The following is a 22691-nucleotide window of genomic DNA, read 5'->3' on the forward strand; positions in this document are numbered from 1 at the left end:
TGTGCACCTAGTTTTATATTTGTGCCTAGCATTATTAATATGGAAACATCAACCTGGCCGTTTACTGTCTTTTCTTAAAGCACAGGAAAAGAAGTGCTGACTTGGAACTGTGATAGGGAATATGAAAATTATACTGTGCTTGCTGTATGCCTTTTTTATAACCTGTGTGGAAGGTAGGGAGATTAGGTTGGCTCAGTGGAGCAGCAGGAGCAAAAGGGGCGGAGGACAGACCATATGTCACATCAGTGCACAACACCTGTTTTTGGTGTCTGCGCCACCCCAGCCCTGCTCCCAGGGGTTACAGCTAAGGGCGAGCAACCCTACTGCAGGAACATGTAAAATCCTGTTTGGAAAATTATCAGTTATAAATAATGAATGTAGATAAGGTAATGCTTAATGTTAAGGAAAATGTTAAACATGATGTGATTTTACTTCTGTGAGGGAAGTAAAGGTACAAAGCCTGTAGGCCTCTGGGCAGCCTGCTGAGCAGTGGAGCTAATGCCTAGTGAATGTTACCAGGGAAGCAGTTTTCTCTCTCATGTATTCAGGGAGTCTTTCTCATATTTATATAAGAGAGATACATTCAAAATGTGTCATTTGTCAACTTTATGACTGATCTGTTCGTGGAAATTTAATCACTTTCATGGTATTGCATCTTCTAAGCATATGAGATGTGGAACATCTACATTATTTTTTATGCAGTAACAAGTAACTTTGTCTCACCTTCTTCCATGACTAATTCTGTTTAGGGGGTGTGCACCAAAGAAAAAGTTGGTAAACGCAAGGGTCACTATTGCAACTTAGCCCAATATAAGCAAACTGAAGCAAGGGGATGCCTTCTGCTTGTGGCTGGGTGGTGCTCTATTCTGTTCTGTTCCCCAGCTTGGCTGAACCCAGTGCCTGGCTGCTGTGAATGACACTGATTCTGTTGGGCTAAGTTGCAACAATGTTGCTTGCTTCAGTTTGGTTTGAGTGGAATGGATGTAATTCTTTGGTGTGATGTTGGTCCCCTTGCTTCACTTTGGTTCTGGGAGGTTTCCATTCCCTTGTGCTAGCGGTCAGACTTGTCCTCAAGATGTTAAGAAGGCTGATGAATACGGCTATGTAATAAGTCCCTCCTCTAAAACACAAAATACTGCCAAAGCAGGCAGAAATATGGAAAGCAGATCCCGGCCAGGAGATGAAACATTGCTAGCATGTGAGATGTCAGATGAGGCCAGCCCTGGAGATGTGCAAAGATCCCAAGACAATAGGGTCTTCCCAGAGTTCCTGAATTAATCATTGCAACACACCCTACCAATCTTCCCTTATCCACTCTCCTATTCTCAAGCAACTCAGGGCTCTGATAGCCTTACCCACCGATACATCGTGGGTTGTCAGTCATCACTGATAACTTTCGTTCCACCTGGGAGGACTATCAAACAGTATCCTATGACTTTTCCCTGGAGGGGATTAATTTCTTACCAAACCCAAGCTTTAGCTAAACCAACCTATCTTCTGAGTAAAATGACACAGAAATAACTGCAAAGACTTCCTGTGTTGCTTTCCTGCTTATTTTATTTATTTATTTGTATTCGATTTATATTCTGCCCTCCCCACAGCAGCAGGCTTACCATATTAATTGCTGATTTAAAATGAAGAGAAGTAAACAAGTAGTGAATTTATTAGAAAACTGCTAATCTGAACAAATCGTAATTCTCATACACATGAAACTGTGATTAAATCCGGTGTCATTTAAAAAGTTGTATTAAGTGACTATTTATAAATGAAAAATACTTACGTGATATTCTACAACTATGTATCTAACAGTGCAATCCTAAGTGGAGTTACTCCTTTCTAAGTTTGTTGACTTCAATGGATTTAGAAGGAAGTAATTCTGCTTTGGATTGCACTGAAAGGATGATAAAGCTGTGTTTGCATTTTATAAATCTCTATGTACCTGTCTCGTTAATCTTGCAATTTCAAATACTTCAGATGACTGCTACTTCCCTATGTAATCTATTGCAATTTTCAACATATTTCCTCAGACAAAAGTATATTGATTAGCTATTGTGATCTGACTAATCAACCTTTTCTACATATAGTTCACATAAACACAGTCTAAACTTTTCATCAACTTTTTGATGAACTTTTCATCAACTTTTTGATGAATTATTTTTTCTGGTTTTTTAAAAGAAACAAATTCAATTGTTTCTTCATAGAATCTGTTCTAGAAGGCCCACACCCCTTCTTTTTATATACATATACGACAAAAAATCAAAAGAATTTTAAAAGAATTTCTAACTTTTTTACAGTAATGAAAGCCATATGCTGATAAGAAGATGCCAGACTGCACCACTGAATATGGGGCTGCCTTCTCTCTGTCACCATTCTAAAATGCCTCATTCTTCTGCACACCTCAAAGAATGGTTTTTTGATCTGCCCTCCTGTGAAGAGTCTGCTAGGAAGGAAGTTGAAGTTAAAACAAACGAAAGCTTTGCATCCATTCCCCCTTTTTTCATGATCTCTGAAGAATCAGGTGTGGAAGTGGATTTCAACTCTTCCTCTGAGCAAAGTTTCCAGACCACCTTGGAAGATTAGCTTAAGAATTGCTGTATCGGGAAGAGAATTCTAAATCTTAGAGGGCGTGGATCCATGTAGCATTTACCAACCAGTCTTTTGGAAGATGTTGTTTACTATTGATGACAAATTGCCTTAGGAAATCTCTTGTGGCAAGATAATTATAGAATAGTGGCAAATAGCTTCTTGTCAAGCTTCCTAAAAGAGAGCTGAAAGGAGGGCCACAGTGCAATAGAACAATGTTTATCAAACAAGATCACCACTAGGAAAAACGATCAGATAATGGTTTCGGTTTTTATATTGGGGCAAACATATGTAACAAAACAGAGCTTTTAAAATTATTTAACTTTTCATCGAGAGTCATTTTCTATTTACCTTTTTAAATAATGTTTAGCACTTGAGTAAAACAAACAGCTGTATTTGACAAAGGGACATGGCATATAAGCCTTCAATGATTGCATCTGCCTTACCTCTAAATGTACTACCTATGAGGGAAGTGTTAGTGTCTTGGTCATACACACACTATTAGGGACCTTCTTTCTTCCTCCAGAAGCTCACTGAGAAATTATGTGTCTCAACAAGCTTTTACTTTGAAGTCGAAATATCACAGAAGTTATTTCAGGATATTTCAGGATTTGGGTCCATGCCAGGACATGCTTAAGGACTAAAATTAAACAAAAGTTATACTTTAAATATTTTAGAAGAAAGCGTAAGTTCAGGACTTTTTCTGGGAAGACAGTATATGTGTAGCAAAGCAACTGTTCAAGCAGGAACTTGGTTGCAGACATCATCTAGACATGGATAGTATAATCCTTCTATATAGCATAAATAATAGAGGGTCTCCATGTGGTTTGGAGTTTACAGAACTGGAAAAGAATCCAGTGAGTGAAAAGGGATACCAGTAGTGGCATCTTATTTGTTCATTACTGGTAACAATCAACATGAAGAGCAAAAAACTTCTGAAAAAGTGAAATGAATTACCCTCGATATAAAATTACCCTGGGTAATTTATAATAATTCTATACCAAGTATCACTGAATACAAACCATTTTCTACTCAATTTTTACTGAGAAAAATGGGCCAGAGTGATTTACTCTAGGATAAGGCCTTCAAGTTGCCAGTGACATCAGAAGATGAGAGCAGTGTAAATAAGGCTAATTCTCAAGTGGCTTGAATGTTTAGCAATATGCTTTGGGATGACCACACAATATCTCTCAGAGCTGCTCGGTATCACATGTATTAGTGGCAGGCACCTTGCTTCACAATATTGCCACTTAAAGGGATCAGGATACTCTTGCATTGCAGAAGATTCAGATCCTGTTCTCAGAAAGTTTTAGAGTAGTTTTCATCGTGTGTCAGGCTACTCGGTTGGCAGATAAGCACTCCCCACTTCCCCCACTCCCAATCTGGGCTGTGGAGATTTATGAATAAAGTAGTTCTTTCCTCTTTATAGTGATCTCAGGGCTAATGAAGAAGTGGAATCTAGATGGGGATGAGATTTCTTTTATTAGGAATGATGATACAAGTTGGCAAATATCAGACTTTGTATTATGCTAGTTTCATTTTCAACTTTGGGTAGATTCCATTTGACCAAACGATAAATAAGCAGACCTCAGTTCTCACTAAATAAGAAAACCAAGTACAGAATTTCAATACAAAAATCAAACAGCTTTTAGTTTTTCCAAGTATAGTCTAACTGAATTATTTATATCCTTGGTGCTATTTCACTCAAGATGTGGTATTTTACTTATTGTAGAATGTAGTGTCTCTGATGTATTCTTAAAAATCTTGATTTTATTTCTAACACGAGTTAGTAGGTATATTGCTATAACCAGTTTTTAGACAAGAAAAATAAAGACAGAATATTTGTGTTTATTTATATCATACTGAAACTTGATACTGAACTGTTTGATATTCTCCAGAAATATATGGTATCACCTAAATGTTTTAGTGCCATCCTTGGTTCTGGGTTTGTATATGTAAGCTGTCATTCTGCAGTCATTAAAGTTTGTGTGTCCACTTGTAACTACCGAATGAAGCCGCTGATTTATTTGAGGCTTTTTAACGCTTAATGATTGCCGCCTTCAGGTCTGTAATTTCTTTCCGTTAATCCACTGAAATCATGTTGCAAATCTGAATTCTGAAACAAGATATTTGAGTTCTGCTGCTGCAAAATATCTAATTTAAAATGGATGAAAACTTTAAAACAATGATCAAGTACATCAAGGTTATTGATTTTCTAGAAAAAAAATCAACGTTTTATGAATGGCATCATTGTATTTGTTTTGGGGTTTATAACCTGCCACATGGCCCCATTCTCAGTTGCTGTAGCCTGAGTGCACTAGAAAATAATGCATCTCCCTAGAATGAAGTTTGACAAAAGGCGAGTATGTGAAAGGGAGTGGAACGTCTGTGTGGGCTTGTCCACATAAACAGATTCGCCTTTCCACAGTTTGCCTGATAATCTCTCAGATATACACAGACTGACCTAGGTGTGCACACATTTTGTATGACTCAGAATTATGCTCTCCAGCTTCTAGTTTGCCTGATTTAGCCAGAATCCTTTCTCTGAGATCCCAAAGACTGAAAATCTCTTCCCTCAACTCTGACTAAAAACTGAAGCTTGCCTCTTAGGCCAGTAACTGTAGAGTTGCCAGCCTCTAGGTGGTAGCTGGAGATCTCCTGGAATTAGAACTGATGTCTAGACAACAGAGATCAGTTCCCCTAGAGAAAATGGCTGCTCTGAAGGGTGAACTCTAAGGAATTATACCCCACTGAGACCCCTCCCCTCCTGAACCCCCCCCCCCAAATCAACAGGAATGTCCCAGTCTGGACCTGGCAGCCTTATAGCTGTATTATAGACCTTATCATATTGCACTCTTCATCCATCAAGGCCCCCTCATTTCCTCAGAGGCCAGCATTTAAACTTAAAAAAAAAATTAAGCAGAAATGAAATCCAAACTTTTGATGAAAAACATTACACACTTGGATATCAGTCCGATTTAGGATTGCCAGGCGCCCGTACTCTCCTGGCGCGAAAAGGGGGACCCAGGGCTTAATTTCCCGGCCCTTGGGGACTCTCCTCGTGCATGTGGGCCCTGTGCTAGTGCGATGATGTCACTTTCAGGAAGTGATCTCTCTGCATAAGACTAGGGAGTGTGCACTTTGCTGTGGGCTGATTTGGGTCCAAATGGGTCTGATTTGGCCTGTTCGGGGCCCAAATTGGCCTGCAGTGAAGGGCCAGGAGTGCTCTTGGGGTGGTGTGATGACATCGGTGATGTCACGCCAGCCCTGAAAGTGTGCCTTGGAGGCTCCTTCCCCCTGCTAGCCAGGTAAGCAGTGGCGGGAGGCAAAAGGTGGGAGCAGGGAATTCCTTGCCTGCACCAGGGGAATTGGGATCCCTCCTGCCATTTGAGGAAGAGCAAGTGGATGAGTCCAAGCTGTTAAGTGTATTGCCCTGTGTTTTTGACCTATTCTTGTTGCAGGTTCTTGTAAAGATGTCTGCTCTGCGATCTGTGAAGTAGGGTCTGGCGCCTGGAAGTTTATGCTGTAATAAAACGTCTGTTTTTAATTTTAATGTCAGCCTTAGAATTACTTATGTTCTGTTTCAGCATTTCTTCAACTCTATTGGATTCTTGCTAATGCTATGTCTTTGTGGACTTGTATCTATTTACCCTATGGCACTGTATATAGAAATGTTCCAGATACTGACTGTAATCTCGCACTGTGTAATCCTCCTTGAGTGTCAGTGAGAAAGGCGGACTATAAATGACATAAAATAATGTGTTTACCAGTGCCGTCCCAGGAACAGTTGCCTGGAAATAAGCCCAATGAAATAAGGCATTGAGTGGGATTTGACCTTAGGATGACCTGGCAAGTTTCCTCCCCTGCCCGTTTATATCGCAAGGGCTTCTCGTTTCGTTTTAAATTACGTAACGCTTGAAAAAAATCATTCCTGTTTGAAGGCGCACAAATGATGCCGCAGTATGGGGGAAAGTCACGTTTGCATCGATGCATCTGTCTCGCGCGGTATTTTGCTCGCTGCGCGGTAAAACTCGTTCAGCGGGCGGGAAATACGATGGAATAAAACCAGCGGTGACGCCGAAGCCGCCTCGCCTTGTGCGGAGAGGTCCAAGGGCCGCCTCCGCGCACCGTCACAGCCCCTGGAGCGGAGCGGGTTCAATTTCGGAGCGGAGCGCGGCCCAGCAATTTCGGCTTCGCCCGCCTTGGGGAAACGCCAGGCAAGGGCTGCGGCCCGCCCGCCCGCTGAAACGTGACCGTCGACGAACCTTCCCTCCGGGGCCGCTTTTCCACCCTCGCCGGAAGTCGCGCTGCGCCGCTCTTTCCCCGCCTCGCTGGCCTTCCGCTCGACCCATCCGGCGGCGCGCAGGCGCCTGGCGAGCCGGGCTCGGAGCGCTGGGGCGATGGGGACGGTGCACGCGCGGGTAAGGGGCTGCTGCGGGGAGGCCTGGCCCGCGCGGCGTCTCCAGGGCGACGAGGCCTGCGGCGGAGGCTGACCTGCACCGGGCGGGGGCTGCGGCTGCCCCCTTGGACCCGGCAGTGGCCGAGCTGCCGCCTGCTTGAGGGACGGGGGACGAGGCCCGGGGCGGCGGGCGGAGGGGCGAGGGGCCGAAAAGGGCCTGAACCAGGCAGCGCCACGGACCCCTGCTCCGAAAAGGGGCGGAAAGGCGGCCGCCACGCTGGGAAGCGGCCCGGTCTAGTTTCGCCTCGCTGGGAATAGACTCAAAAGGGGCGACATATGACTCGAGATTAGGTTGCCAACTCTGGGTTGGGAAATGCCTGGAGATTTGGGACCTCGGCCGATGATGATGCCCCTCAGTCCACCCTCCGAAGCAGCCCTTTTCTCCAGAGGAACCGATTTCTGTAGTCTGGAGATCAGTTGTCATTCTGGGAGATCTCCAGGCCCTGGCTGGGGGTCACAGGACCAGCATAAATAACAGCATTCGATTTATATCCCCCCCCCCTTTCAGGACAATTTAAGGCCCACTCTGAGCAATTTACAAAGTGTGTTGTTGTTATTCCTGCAACAGTCACCCTGCCAGTGCGCTGTGACTGTCTCAAGGTCACCCAGCTGGCTTCAAGCAGAGAAGTGGGGAATCAGACCCGGCTCTCCAGATTACAGTCCTGCCGCTCTTAACCACTACACCAGAGACTCTGAGACACTGCAGAACTGCTCCCAGTCTGAGTAGATTATACTGGCTTTGATGGACCACAGGTCTGATAAAAAACAGCATTTGATTTATATAACATTCTTCAGGACAACTTAATACCCATTCAGAGTAGTTTACCAATTGTGTCATTATTATCCTCATGACAATCACCCTGTGAGGTGGGTGGGACTGAGTTCCTAGAAGCTGTGACTGACCCAAGGTCACCCAGCTGGCTTCAAGCGGAGGAGTGAGCAACCCATTCTCCAGATTAGTCCTCCGCCGCTCTTAACCACTACACCAAACTGTGGGAGGGGGGCTGTAGTAAAGAAAGGAATGGGGCAAGCCTGAGTGAGACCTCTAGACCCCATCTGGAGAATGTCAACCCTATTTGAGGTTTTTAAAACTTACGGATTTTTTTCTGAAAGAGAAAGCAAAATTGTGTTAAATGTTTATTTTTTTCACTGCCACCTACTGATAATCATGTTCCTTTTAGCAGTGAGAATCATGTATTCTTCAGAGTTTCACAATTTGCATTAGCAGCTAGGAAGATCAGATCCAAAGCTTCTCCGAATGGGATGTCCCAATGACCATTATGATTTCTTGTACAGTTTATTTTAATTTTTTCTAACTATGATACTGGATGTAACTGTTTTTAGGTGAAGCATGTTGTTTTTATCTTGTGATGGCCTATGGCTATTGACAATAAATCTACTACTACTGATAAGAGGAAAAGAAGAGTCTGAAAAGTCTTGATTGTAGGTGGGATGAATATGATACAAAAATGTTTGTAGTCTGATAAGGATTGTGTTTTGTAACACTTGTTAAAAGGCTCAGCTTATTTGTTAAATAGCTTATTGTTAAATTCATTAAATTTGCTGATGATACTAAATTGGGAGGAGTGGCAAACACCCAAGAAGATAGAGTTCAACAAGACCTGAATACTCTGGGGAAGTGGGCAGTTGTGAACAGGATGCAATTCAACATAGATAAGTGCGCAGTATTATATCTGGGCCACAAAAACATGAACCACAAATACAGGATGGGGGATACACTTCTGGGTAGTAGTGTATGTGAAAGAGATCTTGGAGTAAGAGTGGACTGTAGACTAAATATGAGCAGTCAGTGTGCTGCAGCGGCAAAAAAGGCAAACTCAGTCTTGGGTTGTATCGAAAGGGCCATTGCATCGAAATTGCACGAGGTCATAGTCCCTCTTTATACTGCCTTGGTCAGGCCGCACCTGGAGTACTGTGTGCAGTTCTGGACTCCTCCCTTCAAATAGGATGTGGACAAAATTGAGAGAGCAACAAGGATGATCAGGGGTCTGGAGACTGAGCCCTACGAGGAGAGGCTGAGGGCCTTGGGAATGTTTAGTCTGGAGAAGAGGAGATTAAGGGGGGACATGATTGCTCACTTTAAATATTTGAAAGGAGGGCAAGAAGCTGTTCCAGTTGGCAGCAGAGGATAGAATTCGAAGCAACGGGCTTAAATTACATGCAGAAAGGTACTGTCTGGATATTAGGAAAAACTTTTTTCACAGGCAGAGTAGTTCAAAAGTGGAATCAGCTGCCTAGGGGGGTGGTGAGCTCCCCTTCACTGATGTTTTCAAGAAGAAGCTGGATGAATATTTGTCGGGGATGCTTTAGGCTCATCCTGCTTTGGGCAGGGGGTTGGACTAGAAGGTCTGTATGGCCCATTCTAACTCATCATTTTGTGATGAGGGGCTGATGATGGGGGAGAGAGAGAGCTGACAAATATGTTGATCTAACAGCGTAGTGGAATCAAATGAATTGGGAATTAGCCCACTTAGTCCCAATAGGTGACTATGATTGAGAAAACAGCATCCCTTTGATTTGTTGGCTGATACCTCTTTTGTCACAGTGAAAGAACCCTAAAAAGGAGTTTTGTTTGTGAAAGTGTGTGAACATGTGTGGGTGTAGATTTGTGTGCATATGTGAACCTGGGTGTGTAACCTTGGGTAAATATACCGAAGGACCAGCAGCCTATCTCTTCCAGCGGGGGGAGGGGTGCACAGAAACTGTATAAGACGCATTGCTTTGGTTCCTACTTCACATCCTCTAACTACTTACCAACACTACCAAATAACACTTGGACAGTTGTTCCTCCAGAGAGTTACTAAGGGCAAGGGGGAGTCCCCAGCATGGGGGACAAGTATCCAGGAGTCCTGCAGACTACCAAAGGGCTAGTTGCCCTGCCTCACCGGGGGGGGGCAGAGTTGGAAAGTAACCAGAATGGCTTCCTGTCCCGGTCCTCCAGGTGGGGCTCTGTCTGTGCCAGTGAGAGAATCTTGCTGGGGAACTGGCTGAGGACCCATTACATTTTCATAGATGAAAACAAAAACAACGGGATTCTTTTGTCAACTTGAAAGTATAAGCAGAACTATGCTGGATCGGGCCAGTGGTCCATCTAGTACAGTATCCTGTATCACATAGTGGCCAACCACTTGCTTTAGAGAACCATTGTATGTATGTATGTCATTTATAGTCCACCTTTCTCACTGAGACTCAAGGCGGATTACGCAATGTGAGATTAGTACAGTCAGTTTCAAGGACAGTTCCATAAACAATGCCATAGGGTAAATAGACACAAGTTTACAAAGACATAGCATTAGTAAGAATCCAATACAGGGTTTAAGAAATGCTGAAACAGAACATAACCTGTTCTAGGGCTGACAGACAGCAGGAACCGTTGGAGCACATATTTAAAGCAGCGGATAGTACGTAAAGCAACATAGTGGTGAAGTCTGTGGTCCTTAACTCCTTAGTGAAGTATCTGAGATCCCCTCCCTACAATACAGATGCCTTTTTGAATAATTTGGTTTTGCATTGTTTGCAGAAAGCTAGGAGAGTGAGGGCTCTCCTGACCTCCTCAGGCAGGCTGTTCCATAGGGTAGGGGCCACCACAGAGAAAGCTCATGTATGGGCTGCAGTTGATTTCGCCCATGTGCAGGGTGGCATCTGCAGGACACCATGTTCAGATGAGTGAAGTTGCTGTGGAGGAACACAGGGAGGGAGGCAGTCCCATAAGTATGCTGGGCCAAGGCCATGAAGAGCTTTCTAAGTGATAACCAATACCTTGAACTGAGCATGGTAACTGATAGGTAGCCAATGGAGTGACTGCAGAATGGTTGTGACGTTCATTCTTTTGCTTGTTCCTGATAACAGTTGGGCTGCAGCGTTTTGCACCAATTGGAGTCTCCTAGTTAAATTGGATGGGAGACCTAGGTATAGTGCATTACACTAGTCACGCCTTGATGTTACCATAGCATGGATCCAGGTGCCCAGGTCAGCGAAGTCAAGGTAAGAGGCCACCTTCCAGGATAGTGTGAGGTTGTAAAAGGCATTTTTTGCAGCTGCCTTAACTTGTTTTCCTAGTAGTAGCACTCTATCCAGTATAACGCCTAGGCTCTTAACTGAGTCTGCCATCTCACAAGACCTTCATCTGATGCTGCCTCCTGCACTGATATTGGAGGTTTACTGCTTTGGGATGTTACTGTGGCTAATGAGGGGAGAAAAAGTTTTCTCTGCCCACTGTCTCTGTGCCTCTTTAGACTTTCTGTATAGGAAAGATGCTTCAACCTCTTATTCATCTTGGTTGCTGTCTTCTGTATTGCTTTCCAAGTTTGTAATATCTTATTTGTTCAATTCATTACACTTTTATGCTACCTTTCCTCCCAACTTAGGAACTCCAAGTAAAATTCCTAGGATGGAATTTGCATTTTTCATCTCCATCACACAGAGTCAAATTTTGCACCTTAAAAACTAACAAACTTCTAGTATACGGGAACGTACTCTGTCAGATGAACTAAGTAAATCCAGGCTATGCAGACCTTTATGTAGGAAATTTGGGGAAACAACAGGGTTCTTAAATTGAGGAAGTATCAGGTGAAAAGTAATGTAAAACTCAAGGCTAATCACAAAAATAGAGCCTATTTGTTAGTTAACATTTGTAATGGGTGGGAAATTCTAGGTTTGGCTAAGAATATTTGTTAATAATCTTAATAGTAAAAAAAATACTAAATCCCCATTCAAGGAGTAAATTGCTGAATGACAATTTAGCAGTTTCATTCTGAAGTCTCCCTTTGAAGTTGCTTTGTTGAAGAATAGTGACTTTCATGTGAGCCACAGAACATCCTGGGAAACTGAAATATTCTTGCACTGGTTTCTGAATATTGGTAAAGAAATAAACTATGATAGGTTTGGTCAGTGACGGAGCAAAACTACCATCAATTATCCATGTGCATTGTGTTAACATAATTATCGTTTCAGTTTAAGAGAAGCAAAATGATATTTGAAGAACATTAATAAAGGACTGCTTGATCAGTAACCAAGTAATTTCACTGATATAATTTTGAAATGTGTATTTCCAGTTTGGTGTAGTGATTAGGAGCGCAGGACTCTAATCTGGAGAACCAGGTTTGATTCCCCAGTCCAACACTTGAAGCCAGCTGGGTGACCGTGGGTCAGTCACAGCTCTCTCAGAGTTCTCTCAGCCCCACCCACCTCACAGGGTGTTTTGTTGTGGGAATAGTAATAACATACTTTGTAAACCGCTCTGAGTGGGTGTTAAGTCATCCTGAAGGGCGGTATATAAATTGAATGTTATTGTTATTATGATATGTTGTTGTTGTTGTTTATCTTATAGAGTCTGGAGCCACTTCCGGTGAGCGGGCCCGATTTTGGTGCTTTAGGAGAAGAAGCTGAACTAATTGAAGTTGAACCAGAAGCCAAACAGGAAATTTTGGAAAATAAAAATGTAAGTATTGGGGTAATTTTTCTTTTTCTAATTTAAATGGGTGTCCATATATCCATATTTATCTGTCTAACCATGGCTGAATTTTAAAAGTTAATGTTCTCTGTGGGAGACATTTTTGGTATTTTTATAAGGGAATAAATGTAGAAGAAATTGTAAGAGACAATTGTCAAAATTTAAATGTAAAACAGATTGTCTAGTTGCAATCCAAGGCACTAAAATGTAGTTAAGTATTTGTTTAAAAGCAACTGCACGGTAATTTCTTTTCAAGGGTTTATAATGTACTACACCTGTGTTGTTTATTTTTTTAAGAGAGAACATATGGCTCTTTTATTGGTATAATTACTAACAAAACCTGAAATTCCATGTGTTTCAAAAAAATAGGGTTGGAGAAGTACTAATTAATATAGCATATTAGTACTATTAAATAAAATGATGAATTCTTAGAATTGGAGAAATCTGTAAGCTTCATAACCTGTGTGTTCAGTGGCCAGTTCAAAGAAAAGTGCTGAGATTATATGCATTGTGAACATACTGAGAGGGATTCCTGTGAGGTCAGAAACACTATGCACATTTTAATTCATATTATTTGCTTTGGTTAGCCATAGAAAAGGGAGGGATTGTTCCGGAAGAATCTGGGTGTTGGGGGTGGGGGCTGGTTGTTGCTGGGGCACTTTCATTTATGATCATTGTGATGTGATGATTTTAGGCAGAGAAATTAAATAGTTCTTTTCTGATATCAGTGAAAATTTGTGTGTAAAGAATAAGTAAATGTAGAGAATTTAGGTTTAATATTTTGTTCACAAAATCTAATGACAGAATCATGTTGAAAATAGTTTCTGATCGTTAAGCTTCTGATTTTGATTCATATCAATGTGTTCCTTGTTAAAATGATTAAATAGTCCAATGATTCATAACAACCTTTAATGTTGTAATAGAATCTTAAACTATGATCAAGTATTTCAAATTATCCAGGTTTATCTACTGTGCATGTCTACCCAAACCAAATCCGCTGCCTAGGGAGGTAGTGAGCTTCACTGGCAGTCTTCAAGAAGAGGCTGGATGAATATTTGTCAGGGATGCTTTAGGCTCATCCTGCATTGGGAGGGGGTTGGACTAGAAGGTCTGTATGGGCCCCTTCTCTGTGATTTTGTGAAATTATCTATTGCTCTTAAATTCCATTATCTGCACAACACTTGACCCCAATGAGTCTAATCTGGAAGTATCTCTATGTTGTTGTTAGGCCATTAGTTTCGTCAGTTTATAGGTCTCTCTTACTTTCTTCTGCCAATCATAAGTTTTGGGCTGTTTTTTTGCTTCTGGTTCCTAGCAAAGACCAATCTGGCTGAGGTAAACTTATGTAAAGCTACTGCTTGAATGTTCAGGTAGAATTTTCTTTATTTAAACTATAAACCATAACATAATAGCTATAAACAATAAACATAGAGAATAAAAAAACACCACATTCTAAACATAAGACACACTAACAATACATATAATTAAAAAGAAAAAAAACCCACCTAAATTACATTACAGATTGAGTTCTGATTTTCTCTGCAACAAATATATATCATTTCTAAAGTCACACTTATTTCAGGTTAGTCACAAAATCCCTCTTTTTTTCTATTGTTCATGTTTCTTAATCCATAAATCCAGATGTCATCAAATCCTTGTTATCCATTTCATGCAAAAAGTCTATTAATGGTTTCCATTCAGTCAAAAATGTCCTTTCTCTAATCAATGCAGTAAGTTTTGCCATTGACACAAACTCCTAAACTTTTGTCCACCATTCCTCCACTTTAGGCAATGTTGGAGTTTTCCACTTTTGTGCATAAATTCTCTTGCCACTGTAATAAAATATAAAAACAAAGTTCTAAAGCTTTTTTCCAACTGGCTGTCCGTTATTCCCAACAGAAAACTCTCTGGTTTCAACTGAATTTTAATTTTCAAAATCTTCTGAATCAATTATTATATCTGCAACCAAAAACTCTTTGCCTTCTTACATGTCCATCACATATGAAAAAATATCTCTTCTTGTTTAGCACATTTCCAACATACATTTGACACCTCCTTATACATTCTAGCCAATTTTCAGGAGTCATATACCTATGATACATCATTTTGTAAAAATGTTCTTTAATACTAGAGCTTAATGTAAATTTCAACCCTCTTGTCCACATATTTTCCCATTGCCCCATTAATATGTCATGTCCACAATTTTTCACCCATTATTATCATGTGCTTGAATGTTTATAGGCACATCAACTACACAATTTAACAGTAAGATCTCTGGTTTATAGGGCATCTATCTTTCCAGTTCAACTGATAATTTCTACCACTTGTTTCCAGTAATCTGTTGCCCATTTACATGTTTATCACTTGTGGAAAAGGTCCGGCTTCTCTGCTTTACAAAACTAGCACTTACTAGATCTTTGAAGGAGGTTAAGTGCTGTTGATAGATCCTTCACCTCAGATTTTCCCTGTAAGTGGACACATCATAAGGGTGGTTCCATATGTAAATATATGTCTCTCCTTTCTATCATCTGAGTTACTTTTCGCCATCTTACAAGTAAACAATTAGGTTTAAGTAATGCAGCCAGTAAAATGGTATGCAGGTTCAGAAAAAGGGGTTCTTCACATGTTAAAATTTTCTCAAATTTTGATATTGGTTGTAACAGAGCCTTTCCATAACAAATGGATGATTTCGCTGATACTCAAAAAGCAAAATACTTGAGCTAATATATTACCTGGTTGGTTGTTATCAAATCTCTATAGGTTTAATATTTTGATGATGATAATTTTTATCTGCAGGTTGTGGTTCAACATGTACACTTCGATGGACTTGAAAGGACTAAGGACGATATTATCATGTATGAAATTTGCGATGTTTTCAAGGCAAAAAATCTCATTGATGTAAGTGTACCTAATGCAGCATCTCATATGTAATGTTCAGCATTTTAACATTTTGCCAATTCTAAAATGTATTTTAGCATACAAATCTAAACATAGTGTTACCCAAGTTCTGTGCTGATGTCAAAATTATGTATTAACCAGATAGTAGGTTTATAGAGTAGAGTCATGTGGACACACAACGCATTTCAGTTATTGCTGCTGGCAATGTGATTACTCAGTGTTGTTGCTCTTTCTGTATACTTGTCTGATTGGGCTACGAAGCCAGTTTAAATGAGATGCAACTTGTGGGCTGTACTGTTAGCACAGCTGTTACATACACATTACTGGTACTTGGATCTAAACAGAGTATTTTATGCCGTTGTCAAACTATACAAAACATGCTTAACTTCTAAAGTACATAAATAAATTTCACTTTCAAAAAACCAAAGAACATACTCAGGATTTCCAGCATTACTCTCTTTGTCTTCAGTATGCCCAGAAATTTTGTAATTAATTGTGGGACTAGATTGGGGAATTGTGGGATCATGGTTCTTGTGGATAAGATTACATAGTGCATGTAACAAAGTTAATTCTTAGAAAAGAAGATGGAATTTACAGGTAGAAGCTACAATGTGCTTTTTTAAAAAAATTCAGGAAATAATTTATTTTTATTTAAAATATTTTTGTGCTGCCTTTCTGCCTAAGTAAGGTCCCTAGGTTGGCAAACATTAAACTTAAAAACATTTCAACATTAAAAACATTTAAAATGAAAAATATATGCAGTACTTCAGTAAAAATATATGAACAGACATAACACCAAAAATGCAGGAGGAGGCCAGTAACAGTTATTGGGTGTTTGCCAAACAGAACAGAAGACAACAGTAGAGCGAGACAGATGAATCTCCCTGCGGAGAGAGTTCCAAAATTTTGGCACAAGTGAAAAGGCTCTTCCTTCCTGTCTACCCTCAGATGGCAGGGGCCTCCAAAGATAACCAGCCTGGATGACTAGATGGTTAAGGTGGTCATTAATAGGAGGAGGTGCAATTTGCTGGAAACAAAAGAGAGAGCTGAGTGTCATTTGCATATTGAAGGCAACTCCACCTAAATCTCTGGATGACCTCTACCAGTGGCTTTATATAGATGCTGAAAAGTATGAAGACAAGATGGAATCTTGTGTGAGTCCAGAGGCCAAGGGGCAGAGCAGCAGTCCCCCAGCACCATTCTCTGAAACCTGCCTTTGAGGTAGGACTGGAATCTCCACAGAACAGTGCTTCATTGTCGATCTTCTGTGCATTCCCACATGGGACTGCGCTTGCACAAGCCTACCAACTGGAGGATTTGTAGCTAATTTTTACCGCCTCCCAGGGCACAGGCACAGCTGTTTTCCCGCTGGAACAGCCTTTACCTGGGAGGCACGGCACCCTCTGCCCCCAGTTCCTCTTTTGCCGCTGCCGTGAGAGGTTCAGTAGCTGGAGCTGTTTCATGAGTTTTCCTTTGGCCTTTACCTAGGAAAAGGAAAGATAGAATCGCGTTTAGAAAATATGGCTGATAAAGCTTTATTCAAACGTTGCTCTAAATGCAACACCAAGATGGCAAAGATGGACTGGTATTCACTTTGTCTCCTTTGCTTGGGCGAGGGGCACAACAATCAGATTTGCAAGATCGGTAGGGCTTTCACCCCAAAAGTGAGGACAGAGAGATCTTCCCATTTAAAAGCGTGCTTTGGAAGAAAGCCATGGCTGTGGAAAGCCCGAAGCCTAAAGCTGTGGGAGCCATCCTGGCCGAAAGCACCGCAGGACAGTTGGATCCGACCCTGACCCCGCCGCCCCAAACATCTCATTCGGAACCATCACCTGCTTGGATCCAAACTCCTTCGCGAGAGCCATCGGGTCAGTCCGACTCTGGTCGGAACCATAAGCGACAATTGGAGCCAAGGTCGCCCACGCACTCAGACCCGCAAACATCTCAGAGTCATCGCTCAAAGTCGATAGACTCGACTCATTTAGCACCTTTGACACCCACTCCGTCGCAGGCTCAAGCCTCAAACTTGGCATCAGATCTAACCACCTCGGAACCACTGGGAAAAAAAGAAGGCTAAGACCAAGCACTGCTCTAGCAAAGAGTCAAGCAAAGTAGACCCTATACGGAACGGACAGTCGTCGGTTCTGGAGGTAGTGCAGCTTCTGAGAACTCCCTCGCCGAGGTCCAGGTCTTCCTCTGTGACTTCTTCAGTGGAGGAAGGGGAGATCCTGAGGGACAAGTTGTGCAGGCGACAAAGTCACCACACTCGCTCAGAACAGGGATACTCGAGTGGACGCTCCTCAGGATTCTATCCGGACATAGACATTGGGGAACCGTTTCATGCAGAGTCCATGTTTTCCTACGGAACTTTCTATGAGCCATCAACGAGACCCCACTCTATTCCAGAATCCTCTTTGGTCTACCAGCTTCGGGATCTGGAACCTAAACATTCTGGGGATGAAGCAAGCCCAGGAGGTCCATCGGATCCGTCCCTCGATGAGAATTTGGGGGATTCTGGTGAATGCTCTTGTTACGACCCTTACTTTCTCTTGGGTAGATTTTTCCTTTAATCTTTCCCTTACACCCTCTGGGTAGATTGCTGCCACCAGAAATATTATATTCCAAGATATTTTATTTAAATTTTCCCTTTAGTAATCTGCCTAAGCGTCAGGCTCCTTCATGGTTCTAATGTGGCCCTGAAGATAGGAATGGGATATAGCAATGACAGCTACTCTGGGATATAACAAAACAAAATAAACTTTTATTGTTTCAAGAAGCGTATCGGTTTCATAAAAGTAGTTCTCGGTTCTTAAAGTTACTTCATTTAAACTCATTCACACAGATCTCTTCTAAGGCTTCACACACAGTTAGCCTCTTTCTCTGACTCAATATTTCTCACAGACATGCTTAAAGTTACTCAGGTAGCACACAGCTAGCCTCTCGTTCTCTAACTCAGCTTTGCTTTTCACTCTCAGTCTCAAACTGCATTCACTCCACCCACACTCTCAGTCATCAACCAGTCGTATCACTCACTCATCCCCCTCTTTCATCCCCACTCTTCACCTATCTCACACCAAGCATTTAAAGATACATGCACACACTTACTTGAAATCATTTCAGCTCCCCTACTGAATAAGGTAGAGGAATAAGGTAGAGGACCTTCCCTTCGAGGGAAAATCCCTTTTTTCTGAGAAGACTACCTTTTTCTGATGACTACCTTTCACAAAAAAAGAAAGGATAGACTGACAGCCAGGTCATACAGTGTCCTCCCACTGATGCAACAGAGTTCGGGGAAACTGCAATATAGACACCAGCCTTACTACAAGGGCAGGCCTTATCGGTATCAACCCTACCAGGCTTATCCGCAGAACTGCTCTTATCAAGCAAGCCAAGGGGGTCCTTCCAAGAGGAAGCATGGATACAGGGCTCAGCCGACCTCTCAGCCCCAACCCGCCAAAGATCAACAGCAGAATGTGCCAAAACAGTTCTGACTAGACTGGGACTCTGAGCCAGTCTTCAGGGACAGGTTGAGTGTTATTATGCAGCCTGGTCCCTTATAACCACTGACGTTTGGGTTCTTAACATGATTGAGAATGGTTAGAAAATTGAGTTCTCTTACTTACCATGTCTGCATCTGTCTGGTAAATCACCTCCTGACACGTGGCGGGAACTCTTGGCAGAGTTAGACGCACGCATTAAAAAAGGGGCCGTGCAGCAGGTCTCTGATGAACAGAAGCACTTAGGCTTCTATTCGTACTTCCTCCTGGTGGAGAAGAAAGATGGGGGTTTCAGACCTTTTCTAGATCTATGACAATTAAATGAGTTGATAGAGGTACAGAAGTTTAGGATGACCACCTTCCACCCCTCCCACAGGTGGTATCTAAGATTTATGTGCTCAGGTAACATTTTTCAGTACTGTGCACTCCCCTTTGGGCTTTCTATGGCCCCTAGAGTTTTCACCAAGTGTGTAGCAGTGGTGGTTGCCCACCTTAGGACCCTGCAACAACAGAGCAGGGAAACCCCGGCTAGTCAGAAACCACAAAAAGCAATACGGGGAATATCCAGTCAGAGAAACGTTCAGTTTTAGTAAACAATATATTAGTGCAACAAGTGCAGAAGTGCAAAGTGCTAAAAGAATAAATACAATAAATACAATATCTTACAAGTAATAAATACAATACAAAAGACAATTATGTGTCCGTATTCTTGACAATGTTCATAGAAAATTGTCTGGATGGGAGCTGCAGTGAAGCTCTCGCCGAGAATTAAGCAGAGAGTCCCAAGAAGGAGGGGGGAAGGAGGAGGGGTGACCACAGTCCAAGTCGAGATGTAATACTGACGTGCCGACGGGATTATGCGTGCATATTATACCATTCCCATTTCGTATGGATGACTTCTTCCTGGGCACAATTATTGGATGGTCACCTTCCTGATGGTCTCTAACTTAAACAGCTCACCGAATGATATTTTCATTGCTGGCATGAATCACCATTTCAACACAACGGACGGAAAATATCATTCGGTGAGCTGTTTAAGTTAGAGACCATCAGGAAGGTGACCACCCAATAATTGTGCCCAGGAAGAAGTCGTCCATACGAAACGGGAATGGTATAATATGCATGCATAATCCCGTCGGCACGTCAGTATTACATCTCGACTTGGACTGTGGTCACCCCTCCTCCTTCCCCCCTCCTTCTTGGGACTCTCTGCTTAATTCTCGGCGACAGCTTCACTGCAGCTCCCATCCAGACAATTTTCTATGAACATTGTCAAGAATACGGACACATAATTGTCTTTTGTATTGTATTTATTACTTGTAAGATATTGTATTTATTCTATTAGCACTTTGCACTTCTGCACTTGTTGCAGTAATATATTGTTTACTAAAACTGAACGTTTCTCTGACTGGATATTCCCGGTATTGCTTTTTGTGGCACCTTAGGACCCTGGGCTGTTCCATATATCCATATCTAGATGACTGGTTGATCACCATGTCGGAGGAGGATCTAAATAACGCTGACTACATGTTCAGATTTGGGACTGATTGTTAACCATAAGAAATCTAGATTGGTACCGGCTAGGCAGGTACAATTTATAGGTGCAGTCCTTGATGCCTCCCTGAATAAGACTTTCTTGCCCGTTGATCAGGCTTTGAAAATTAAGGGTATGGTCAAAATGTTCATGAGGCAGAGGTTCCAGTCTGCTAGACAAATTCAAAAGCTATTAGGATTAATAGTCTCTACCACAGTGGTCACCACAGGATCTGTAAAGATTCAGGTTTTCCAAATTGGGGCCAGCATTTGGAACACATGAATCAAAACTTCCCGAAGCAATTTGAGTCGCTTCAGGAAGCTTTGGGGCCCATGGGCCAGCTGAAGTTTAAAGGGCCTTCCGCACCTGCTGGAGGGGGGGGGAGTTTAAAGGGGGAAAGGCTCCCTGTGCCATTTGCAAATGGTGCGGGTAGCATTTTACCCTTTAAACTCTTCCCCCGTCCCTCCAGCCAGCTGGTAAGCAGGAGAGTTTAAAGGGTAATACACTCCCCATGCCATTTGCAAATGGCGCAGGGAGCGTTTTACCCTTTAAACTCTCCCCTCCTCCCTCCAGCTAGGAGCGTATGAGGTGCAGGAGGCCCTTCCTGCCCCTCAAATGACTGCCACGGTGACCATTTTAGGGGCATAAAGGGCCAGAGGAGGAGGCTCCAGCTTTCCCCGCTGCCCAGCTGGCCGCTGTGGGCCTCCGCAGATGGCGGTGCGGCAGCAGAAGAGCCAGCTCCAGGCCGTTCCACCCTTGCGTGGGCCACGGCAGCGGAGGCAGAGAAAACCCTTCCTGATCCTCAAACGGCCGCCATGGTGGCGAATGAGGCAGAGGAAGCCCTTCCTGCCATGGCAGCCATTTGAGAGGCACGAAGGGCCGGAGGAGGCGGCTCCAGCCTTCCCCAGTTGGGTGCTGCGGGCCCCGCAGGCGGCGCAGTGGCAGAGGAGCCAGCTCTGGGTCATCCCAGCCTTGCAAGGGCCGCTGACGCATCGCCACTCTCCCACCACCCAGATGATCAGCCTCCCCTGTCCCTGCCAGCCAGGTTAGTGGGGAGGGGTTTGCTTCCCCTCACTTCAGTATGCTCTGAATCTTTACGGGGCATACCGAAGGAAACTAAATACCAGCTTCCCAAAGCAGCTTGCTGTTTCAGGGTTCTGTTAATTCCTGATCTTTTGGGGGTGCACACCCCTAAGGCTGACCCTTTCACCTCTCCACTGGCTCTAATTTTAGAATACCTGTTAGAATTGAAGAATGCAGGACTTTCTGTGTCATCTCTTTTTTTATTTAAACTATAAACTATACACCATAACAAACAATAAATGCAGAGAATAAGAAAAAACACAGTTCTAAACATAACACATTAATAATACATATCTATAAAATTAAGAGGAAAAGAAAAAAGGTAACAACCCCCCCTAAATTACACTACAAGTTGAGTTCCAATTTTCTCCACAAGAAATGTATATCATTTCTAGAGTCCCTCTTATTTTAAATTATTCACAAAACCCCTCTTTTTTCTATTGTTCATGTTTCTTAATCCATAAATCCAGATGTCATCAAATCCTTGTTATCCATTTCATGCAAAAAGTCTATTAACGGTTTCCATTCAGTCAAGAAGTTAACTAATGTCCTTTCTCTAATCAATGCAGTAAGTTTTGCCATTAACGCAAACTCCAAAACTTTTGTCAACCATTCCTCCTGTAGGCAATGTTGTAGTTTTCCACTTTTGTGCATAAAGTACTCTTGCTTCTGTGATAAAGTATAAAAACAGTGTTCTAAAACTTTTTTCCAACTGGCTGTCCATTATTCCCAACTGAAAAGACTCTGGTTTCAGCTGAAGTTTAATCTTCAGAATCTTCTGCGTCGATGATTGTATCTGCAACCAAAAACTCTTTGCTTTCTTACATGTCCACCACATATGAAAAAATGTCCTTCTTGTTTAGCACATTTCCAACATACATTTGACGTTCCCCCTTATACATTCTAGCCAATTTTTCAGGAATCATATACTAACGATACATCATTTTTTAAAAATGTTCTTTAATACTGGAGCTTAATGTAAATTTCAACCCTCTTGTCTACATATTTTCCCATTGCTCCATTAATATATCATGTCCACAGTTTTTCACCCATTTAAATTATACATTCTTTTGCTTGCTCTTCTGTCTCAAACCTCAACAAAAGTTTATACATATTAGAAATAACATCTATTAAGGTCTATTTGGCTGTGATCTCAGCCTTTCA

The 22691-nt window shown here is 42.2% G+C and overlaps 2 protein-coding genes across 2 annotated transcripts in view; both read left to right on the plus strand.

Annotated features, from left to right (window-relative positions):
- LOC129344269 (1-acylglycerol-3-phosphate O-acyltransferase Pnpla3-like) overlaps positions 1–4585 on the plus strand; it is a 58826-nt gene extending 54241 nt beyond the window's left edge. Inside the window, exon 9 of the mRNA XM_055000835.1 lies at positions 2295–4585. Within this exon, the coding sequence (XP_054856810.1) occupies positions 2295–2580 (286 nt within the window). The 3' untranslated portion in view covers positions 2581–4585. The remainder of the gene's footprint in view (positions 1–2294) is intronic.
- A 2088-nt stretch (positions 4586–6673) lies between these two features.
- SAMM50 (SAMM50 sorting and assembly machinery component) overlaps positions 6674–22691 on the plus strand; it is a 53029-nt gene continuing 37011 nt past the window's right edge. Inside the window, exons 1-3 of the mRNA XM_055000427.1 lie at positions 6674–7004; positions 12393–12503; positions 15312–15413. Coding sequence (XP_054856402.1) covers positions 6984–7004; positions 12393–12503; positions 15312–15413 — 234 coding nt within the window. The 5' untranslated portion in view covers positions 6674–6983. The remainder of the gene's footprint in view (positions 7005–12392; positions 12504–15311; positions 15414–22691) is intronic.

Source organism: Eublepharis macularius, chromosome 16 (genome assembly GCF_028583425.1).
Source record: "Eublepharis macularius isolate TG4126 chromosome 16, MPM_Emac_v1.0, whole genome shotgun sequence".
NCBI classification, from domain to species: domain Eukaryota; kingdom Metazoa; phylum Chordata; class Lepidosauria; order Squamata; family Eublepharidae; genus Eublepharis; species Eublepharis macularius.